The 10,000-nt window shown below is 42.1% G+C and overlaps 1 protein-coding gene across 2 annotated transcripts in view; it reads left to right on the forward strand.

Annotated features, from left to right (window-relative positions):
* Positions 1 to 7,250: 7,250 nt before the first annotated feature.
* The window catches only part of LOC101862805, a 3,371-nt gene continuing 621 nt past the window's right edge, over positions 7,251 to 10,000 (forward strand). Inside the window, exons 1-3 of one of the 2 annotated variants that reach the window (XM_005100842.3) lie at positions 7,251 to 7,345; positions 8,568 to 8,858; positions 9,431 to 10,000. The exon at positions 9,431 to 10,000 is cut by the window's right edge and continues 621 nt beyond it. In XM_005100842.3, coding sequence (XP_005100899.1) covers positions 8,761 to 8,858; positions 9,431 to 10,000 — 668 coding nt within the window. In that variant the 5' untranslated portion in view covers positions 7,251 to 7,345; positions 8,568 to 8,760. Of the gene's footprint in view, positions 7,346 to 8,567; positions 8,951 to 9,430 lie in introns of both variants that reach the window. The other variant, XM_005100841.3, reaches the window with a different exon arrangement.

Below are 10,000 nucleotides of genomic sequence, written 5' to 3' on the forward strand. Positions count from 1 at the left end.
TCTTTTAAAAGGCGTATCTTAAATTAGCTTCAATCCCACATTGTTGACCCTTAGAACTTGTATCTTAATTTAGTTTTAACCCCACGTTGTTGACCCTTTAGAACCCATGTATTGACTTAGCTCCAACTCCACGTTATTCACCCTTTAGAACCCAAATAAAATTGCAATATTAAGTCACAAATGCGTCAATAAACAAAGCTCCCACATGTCTTAGTTAAGAGTTCCTAGAAAAGGAGATAAAAAAATTAGCTGAAAGTTCGTTTGCCCATTTTGCTCTATCAGTTTGGAACTCTCTTTGCCAACCCTTGAGCAATACACCATCTGAATCTAAATTTAAAATATCATTAAACACATGTCATTTTTGTCAGTAGATTCCTGTTCAGTACAATGTTAAGTGAATGACTATGTTTCCATTTATGTATTATGCGGATTGCAGTGTGTATATTATTTTATGTATTTGTATGAGCTCATTTCGTAACGATGTGTAGGTGTGCGCTTGTGATCAACAAGTAGGTGTGCGTGTGTACGTGTGTGTGTGCGTGTGTACGTGTGTGTGTGTGTGTGTGTGTGTGTGTGTGAGAGAGAGAGAGAGAGAGAGAGAAGAAAATTCGTGTAAAGTGCCTTTCCCAAGGACACAACGTCGGGCCCCTGACGGGATTCGAACCCACGACCTTACGGTTACGAGTCCGAGAGCCTAACCACTAGGCCACCGACTAGGTCAACCCAACATTGTTGAAGATTTAGACCCTATGTATTGACTTAGCTCCAAACCCACGTCATCGACCCATTAGAACCTGTATTTTGATTTAGTCCCAACCCCATGCTGTTAACCTTTTGGAACTTTCGTATTGACTTAGTTCCAACCCCACGTTGTTGACCGTTTAGAACATGTATCTTGACTTCACTCCAACCCCATCGTGACTTAGATTCGATCTCATGTTGACTCTTTAGAATTTGTATCTTGACCGAACTCCAACCCCACGTTGTTGACCCTTAAGAACTCGTATCAAATAGATGTATACACAGGCTGAACTGCCAATGCGTTTTTCTGTCCGTTTAAAGAACAGTTCAATAATTCGAAAAACTGAATTTGTGTAATATTTGGACGATCATAATCTTTTTTAACTGCAGGGGAGCTTTCAGAATTCTTTGTACAAAATTGAAACTGCGCAAAATCTCCTTTTGTACATCAAGCTGATATATAATATATATATTTAATAAATTGAGTGTGGAATCTATTTTGCTTTTCTTCTTTTTTGTTGTGCGTTTTATTGGAAAGATATTCATGTTTATTCTCTTTCAATCGCAGGTGTTTGTTGGGCGCTTCTTGAGGGTTCTTTTCTTTCCCACTGCTATTTCTGTCTGCTACCTGTCTTACTTTTCGTCTGCTCTAAACTGGCAATTGTATTTCAAAATGCTTCATGCTTTTCTTACCTCAAAGTGAATGTCGTGCTTTCATTGTTTTCGTCATGTGTTTACTACTGGTTGTTTTCTTTTTCAACTATCTCTTCTTCGCTGTTTCTTGGCTAATTGCCCATTTGTTTGTGCATGCTGTACTTAGATGTCATAATTATGGGTTCATCTTCATCTTGAGCTTTCTTTTCTCATGCTAAATAAGATAACTTGAGTCTATGGGGCAGAAATCAGTTTCTTTGTTGTTTGTTTTTGTAAAGTGTTTTACGGCGCTCGCAACTGCATAAGGTCAGATGAGCGCGCGGGACACACCTAATATTTTCAGTTGGTAGGAATTTTGAATTTGGCCCGGGGGGCGGCCGAAGCCTACTCTTATCGATTATAGACCACCAAGGGATCTTTAACTTGCGCAACTTAAGCAAGGGCCCTCCGAGATTTTTCGCCCTTGTCCGAGAAGGCTAGGTGTAGATCTTTCCTACCAGAAGATCAGGGGTGTGGCTGAAAGACAGCAGTATCAGTAAGAAGAAGCGAAGGAGTAGCTGCAGAAAGAATCAGGAGCCCAGAGGAAGGGGCAGAAAGAAGAGACGAAAGCAGACGACAGAACATTGCTAGAGAGCAGGAAATGAGGTGAAAGTGAAAGGAGACAAATTTAGAGAAGAAAAATGTTCGGTCGCTACCCAGATTCGAACCGGGGACCTTTCGAATGAGAGGCCAACACCTTAACCTCTTGGCCACGAGAGATCCCTCAGTCTCTTTGCCGTGGCAAAAAGAGGATTTGAGTTTGATATCTGAATGGGAAGGATTTTTTTAGAAATTTAAACATCTTGTACTTATATCCCTGCCTGACTACTGGGGTGCTGTATCATTCCCAGCCCAGGTCAGACGTGCGTCTGGACCAAAGCAACCTTTCCCACAAATGATCAATGTCGGGTACTGCACGCGGAAGACCTGAGTTTAATTCCCAAATGGGAGGAGTTTTCATCCCGTATCTCGGTCTTTCATCGTATCCCTCTCAGAGTCTGCCCTGGCAGACAGGGACAAATCCGCCTACGAAATGATTTATACAGGGTTTATTTGGTGGGGGGCGGGAGCAAACCTCTCCAGAAAAAAGCAACAATTTTAATCCCAGTTGCGCTTTAGGGCGCTCTCTTTAATAATGAACAATGGAACCAGAGTCAATTCGATGAATGACAAACTGGTAGAGGGTGCTGTGTTCAGCACACTTGATGAGTTTAGGTTTAGACTTGTTTCAACGATACAAATCAAGCTTCCTAAATTTTGAAAAGATACAAGTATTTTAATTTAGATCATTGGCCTTCCGCAAAGTTTTTGCATAGATGTAAATCAAAGTTGTTTGGGTTTTTTCACTTACAAATATGGCCATTTCTCCAAAACAATGTGAGATGATATTTTAGAAAAAAAAACCCCAACAAAACAAAATAAGTCACCAGGAACGGTCATTCAATGCAAAAATGCATTAAACTACAAAAGTAAAATAATTGCCAATGCTGATCCTTTCCTTTGGCATACGCACAAATGGTATGTAAATGATAATTTCAGTTGAGGTCATTCCCCGAAAATAGAGGTACACGTTCACAGGAAGCTTGTCTACGTCATACGGTAACAACTTCCTATAGGGAAAGAGCAAAGAAATAGCTATCTGAATTGGAAGTTGTTAGGGGACTGTTCAGCCCCCATAGCGTTACCCACTGGGGGACTGTGCTGCCAATAGTGCTGCTTTGAGCATTGGGGACTGGGGACTGCAAAGAAACACACACTCACCCCAAGCAGTCGGTGATGAAACCAACTTCGGGTCGCTTAGTGACGTCGCCCATCACGCGCTAATCGTCAAAGCGGGCCTGCCACATCGTGGGACAAAAGCCCAAAGAAGGATTGCAATGTCTTGGAAGTAGAGAATATTTAGTAATACTAATACTAGGCTTACAACTAGATCTAGATCTAAACTAGATCTAGGCGTAGATATTATAGACACAGACAATAATTTTTTTTTAATTGAAAAAGTGTAGACCTACCTTGTAGTGTAGTCTACAGTCTATATCATAAGTACTACTAGATCTAGAATCTAGATCTTGATAGATCCTACACCAACAAACCTGTCGATATTAATAATAAATTCGCCTTAAATAAAGTGTTTGGCTCTAGATGTAGATTCTCCCACCATACTAATTAACTTAACTAGATCTAGATGCTTAAATGAGATCTAGATATCTAGATCTACCATGTAAGAACTATTACATGTACAATATTGTAGTCTTCGTCAATTCTACTGGATCAACAAACCTTTCAACATTCACCTTTCACCAAAAAAAAGAAACAGTGGGTGGCTCTATCATACTCATTAACTTTTTCAAACTGAACATCGATCGTAACGGCCAAAAACTCCGTCAACAGTCAAATCGGACGCAATGTTGTCAATTTGTGATTGGAGTCAGGGGAGGAAATTTAAATGTTGTTGATGTCTGATGGTGGCTTGTTGACCTCAATTCCAAGGTCAAAGGTTGTTTCTTTGCAGTCCCCCTATGCACAAAGCAGCGTTAGGGAACTGTGCAGTCCCCCAGTGGGTAGCGCTTGGGGACTTAACAAGTTCCATCTGAATTACCTCGATTTCACGGAAACAAAGCGCTCGGAATGCCGCGAGTCGGCTAACGTGCCTTGTTCATGTTTCCTAATTATGCGTTTGCAATAGCACTATAAACACACGAGCGCGCACACACATACACACACAAATACACACATACACAAATACACACACACACACACACACACACACACACACACACACACACACACACATTCACACACACACACACATGCACATAGACCGCTTGGTGGCCTTGGGAGATCTAGAGGTAGAAAAACCCACTTAAACAGCCCATAACTGAGCTAGCAGGGAACACCTACACAGTCAGCTGTATATGTAAACAAGCTTGAAGTGGGCTAGGAGTTGTCGTTCAAACCCCGAATAACCAATCAGAGCCCTCAGCCGTTCATAAAAACGCTTGGCCTACGTTGTTTATATTTCAACCCTTCTTGCTCGAAAAGGGGTCTAAATCTAAAAATAGGGGCGAATGAAGGACGTAGAAGCAATGTGGCCAAAAATTCTCCACTACCAAGATATTGCAGTGGGTCAGGGGGATATAAATAGACCCACTGCTTAGTCCTTGTATCCCAACCCTCTGGGATCTGGATACGACATCTACTTTGGTGTATCTTCCTCTTCTCCTTCCTTCTTTCTTTCTTCTTCTATTTTTTCTCCCACCGCTGACCTCATGAGCAGCAAAAAGAGAGGTCACCCATCCCAAAGAATGGGCGCCTTGTTGACCGTGAGGTGCGACCCGTGCGGAGGGAAACCAGGTACCTAGAGGTTGAGGTGAGATCAGTCTACGTATTGTCCCTCACCAACACACCTCTTTGGCCCAGGTTTTCCTCTTAGACGGGAGGGTGGCAAGGCCCATGCCACTCAATCGGTTGAGAGCTGAAACCCCTTCAAGCCCTGGGTCAATCTTGACGGGAGGGTCTTGTACTTTCTCGTGAAGTATTGTTCCGGGGCAGCCCAGGCACAGCTCCGGTTATCCTAGCAATGTGTCCCCTTGTTGGGCTCGGTGGCGGGCGAGAGGAGCCCCGGAGTCGAATCAACAACAAAACTCCGATGGATACTAAAAACTAAAAAAGGCCCTTCACCAGCTCCCAAAGGAAAAAAATTCCAGGCTCGCGGAAGCGGGTTCGGCCGCCGAGCCGAACAAAAATGTAAAAAACGGAAAAAGGACCTTTACCGTTGCACAGGGAGCGTCCGAAGCAGCCGCACGTGGCCATCAGCAGTAAGGAAGACGAACAGAAGAAGATCACTGATCTGAGCCTGTTCAAGACGGGAGATGTACTACGACAGGTTCTGGGATGCATTCCTACGAATGTTCAGAAGCTGTCCTCTGGTGTACTCCTTGTGAAGTGCGCAACAGAGACTGAAGTGGCCAAACGGATGACATCCTCCCTTTCAGACCCCCACCAACAGGAGGAAGGAGTCCCCCAGGGGAGAATCCTTTCTCCTTTCTTCTTTGAAATAAAAAAAGATTCCATCGTAAAAAAAAACACTCCAAAACAGCATAGACGGCTTGTTATAAGTTGACGAATTTGGTATATGCTGCCGTTAAAAAAAGTCGTCATCTAAGATCTATGGAAAGGCAGCTGCAAACGCAGTTGCACAAACTCGAAAAGAGGGCAAACAATAACGGTTTCAAGTTTTCCCCGTCAAGGATGGTTGCAGTACATTTCTGCCGAACAGGCAGACGAGTACTGCAGCCGGATTTGACACTATATGAAAAGATTCCAGGATCAGGCTCGTTTCCTCGTCGTTATATTAGACAAAAAACTCACATTCATACCACACATTAAAGACCTTCGTGTGAGATGCCAGAAAGCGATAAACACTTTGAAAATTCTATCGCTTCCGGAGTGGGGCGGGGACTCAAAACACCTTCTCCACTTGTACATCTCCCCTGTCCAATCCAGGCTTGACTACGGCTGTCAGGTCTACGGATCGGCAAAACCACACATCCTAAAAATGCTAGACCCAGTGCAAAACCAAGGACATTTTGGCCCTTTTCAAAATACAGTACGTGTCGTACTTGTAACCTGCCTTTTATTACTTCTTCCCTGCCAGTATAGTGAATGTTTTTAACCCCTGAAACTAAATAAAACTACATCGATGTTGGAGGATTTTCTATGACACGTTTCATCCCCTGGACGGCCTACAGTACAGCACCGGTGGATAGCCGACAGGATCAGAGGATTGTCCAAATCGACTGTGCTGAGAAACAAGAAGCGTTGAATGATTAACCTCAAAAGGGATTTGTCGTTGAAAGCTGTCTTGGCCTATTTAGAAGTATTAAAAAACAACCACCTATTATGACTGAAAATTTAGGAGAATACCCTTTTAAACCTGAAAGGAAAGTTTCATGTTAATTGTTTAGGTTTCTCCCAAAAACTTACCTTGGACATGTCTAATGGTTCCTGAAAATATACCTATGAATTGAACTTTTGCTTGTAATTGGCGTAATACAAGCGGAAGCAATTTGTTTGTTTCAGAGTCATTTGAAGGTTATACTTCCTTTTCAACCAGTATTGTTCATTTATCTTTTCTCACACCAGTGTACGGAACACCTGCACCAGCAGATCAAATACTCGAAAGGGTGTGAGGTCCAAATTCCTTTATCGTGTCACCCAAGCTCACGACAAACCACATGGACACACCTCCGAAATATATCAAAATGGAATACTAATGATTAAAGTCTATTATAGTTGTTTATTCTGATCGTAACCCTGTCCGTACGTCGTGTTTAACTGTCGTATCCATACGACTTGAGGAACTCTGTGCCACCACTTTCCAAAGAGGAAATTTATTCGTTAATCCGTCCCGTACGCTTTGCATAGCAGTCTGTCAAAATGATATTTTGAGAAATATTGAAAGTTTCAAAGAGATCTTCGTATTAGAAGTATTCTAAAATGTGAAGAATACAACCCCAGGGGTACAAAATGACCCCAGGGGTACAAAATGACCCCAGGGCGTACGGATAGGGTTAAATGAAGCAGAAGACATTAAACTTTCAATAGATAAAAAAAGGAATTTCATGGAAAGGCACTTATCTACCTTTCGAGCCTCGTTGCTCCAAATAGCACATTGTGTCTTACGACTGATTATGACCGGGGCAGACAGATAATTCATATTAATTAATTATATTATTTACTTCTCTTTGACTTACTGCAGCAACTGTGATCCAAAGGAATGCCCAAACCGGAAAAAGTATAACATTACCTTTATGGTGACGTAGAGCACACTAGTGTACATAGTCATTCAATGGAGCTTATTTGGGGTGTGTGGGATCAAGACAAAGGGTTTCTTCTTCAATAATTATAGGTATAGGCCTAGTATCTTTACTTGTGTATTTTATTTTAGTAGATATCTAAATTGAGACCATTGTGAAGTATTCTACCTTCCTAATAATTAATACAGGATTATGTAACAGTGTTTAAAATACCGTATTGTGCAATACTCCTCTACTTTTGGTCACTAGATCTAGAGTCTGTTAGTCAATATCTGAAAATTGGAAGAAAAATTGTTTTTCCAATCACTACTTTTACGACATCTCGTTCGATTCCGGCGTGTGGTAGATTATTGCGTTGAATGTCTACCTCTATCTGCTGGGATGATTGATCCAATTTAGTTCGGCTTGGCATTGGAAGCTGACTGCTTTCTGAAATGATTGTCGGTGATGGCGTATTATCACTCAGTAGGCTACATTCCGTCAGTCTAGAAACCTGGTTTTAAGAGAACAATTCCAGAAGCCTATTTGGGTTACATTGTGCAGATCCCCTTGATAACGGTTCCATTGCGCGCAAAAATGTTATGTTATCTTCCCGGTGAACACAATTAAGATCATTTTAGAGGTGGGCTGTTTCACATCCCATTCAAAGGACAAAGATACTCGATAAAATAGACTTCCTTTCACAGGAACTGAAATCATATCTGTTGCAATACATGGCGAAAAACTTAGCCATTACATCACACACACCCGTGTGATTGATTTGCTGATTGTTTTTGTTGTTGTTATTGTTATAATTGTTGTTATTATTATTGTTGTTAAATTGCTGTTGTTGTTGTTTTGTTTGGTTTTTTGTGCAGGTAGGTGTTTATTTTCGTTCCCATTAACACAATTAAGATTATTTACAAAATGATTTTCGACCCTGTCTGTTAAGGCCAACCCCGACTGAAAGGCATAAAATGTCCCAGCAGAAAGACCGAGATGCTCGATAGAAATTCTCAATGCACGGGAATTGAACTCGGGTCTTCTGACTCCTACGGCCAAGCACATTATAATATCCGCTACACCACATACGCGGGTTGCTATGGTTTATGCTGGGATTGATACGGAAGTTAAACGTTGGAACTTCCTGCACTTGAACTCAGTACTTCGGGGACGACAATATGCCTGACCACTACACAACAGACAACAGACATTGTTACGAAGGATAAGAACGCTTCAAGAAAGGATCAAATCGAAGAATAATTAATTTATAATCTCTTGCTCTGTCATACTCATCTCACAAATCTCTCCTTGCGCTCTTCTACCTGTGCACAGGGTTGTGACAACATGTTGCACAAGAAGACCACAAGGATTCATCCTGAACACAACACGGTCACCGTCACTGAAGGCCCTGTATACACCCCAATCTCCACCTTGTGGCAAGTGAAGCAGTGCCTGGCGCTAGAACTCCCTTTGTTAAGACCACATCTGTTGACTCTACCTCCTCGACCACTGCCCCTTCGTCAGCATGAGCCGTCACGAGTGCACGCTATCGACGGAGATGGGAATTGTTTGTTTCGTGCCTTATCGTGGGCAGTCACCGGAAGTGAACGCCATCACCGGAAGGTGAGACAGATCCTCGTGCGTCATTTGGTCGCCCACGCCAGGACGTTTTCCATAATCTTGCCCGGCACGGGTTCTGCTCGGACCAGAGCTAGGTATGGTGCGCCGTGTGAATCCCTAGATAATCTCTTATATTATTATTCAAAGTTTATTTTGCTTTTCTCGCCTTCAATACGTCCACGAACGCAAGTCACGCAAGTCACGCAAGTCTCTTACTCTTAGACCAGAACTTAGTCCTTACTTTCAAAAAAGGAAGAGAGAATAATACAAATAGAAAAAAAATGAAACAATCCAAGTAAAATATCGTTTTTCCACGTTTAACAGGTTACACGATATCTAAAAATAGACAGATTCGTTTCAGTATAGGCCTAACTTCCTAATTAGATCCCCCCTTTCCACCAAAAAAAAAGCTAGCGCAGAGGATTTTTTTACTTTTAAACCTCACTATTATTGTGTAAAGATTTTTTCTGTAAGCCCATTGATATCAATACTGTTGATTAATGACTTAAATGAATAAATGTGGAAAAAAATGATTAAGTGCTCGTCAACTCTGTTTATTTTCTTTCCTTACATAGGTGCTACGTGCTCAACTCCAAAATGGACCGACAGGGCACCTGGGGTTCTGATGTTGAGATCCTCGTCGCAGCTCACCTCCTCAAGTCCGCCATCTTTGTTTATACGAAGTGCGGAGACTCCTGGCAGTGGGTCCAGCATGACCTTGACCTTACCTCCCCGAAAAGCAGGCTAAGTAAAGAGTCTGTGTACCTCGTCCATACTGATCTGACTCACTATAACGTTGTGACCGACATTCGTTGTCTTCTGGGGCAAGGGGAATCTGGGACTTCTGTAAAGACATCAAATATAGTCCAAGGTGTGAACGACAAAGAGTACTTTGCAATTGTGAAAATATTGGACTCCTTCTATCGAAACCGAAAAGACCGTAGTCGATACCGTACAAAGGAAAAAATTTTGAGGCAAGCACTGATGAATAGAAAGAAAAACAAAAGGTATCCTGCAAAGAATTACAACTATCAGAAATGTGGCCTGAAAATGTGCAGCACAGCGACACAAAGGAACCTGACGAGGAGCACTGGCAAATGCAAAAAGACACACTACGGGAGGAAGAAGTATCACCTAAAGCCCAG

This window comes from Aplysia californica, unplaced genomic scaffold (genome assembly GCF_000002075.1).
Source record: "Aplysia californica isolate F4 #8 unplaced genomic scaffold, AplCal3.0 scaffold00262, whole genome shotgun sequence".
Taxonomy (NCBI): Eukaryota; Metazoa; Mollusca; class Gastropoda; order Aplysiida; family Aplysiidae; genus Aplysia; species Aplysia californica.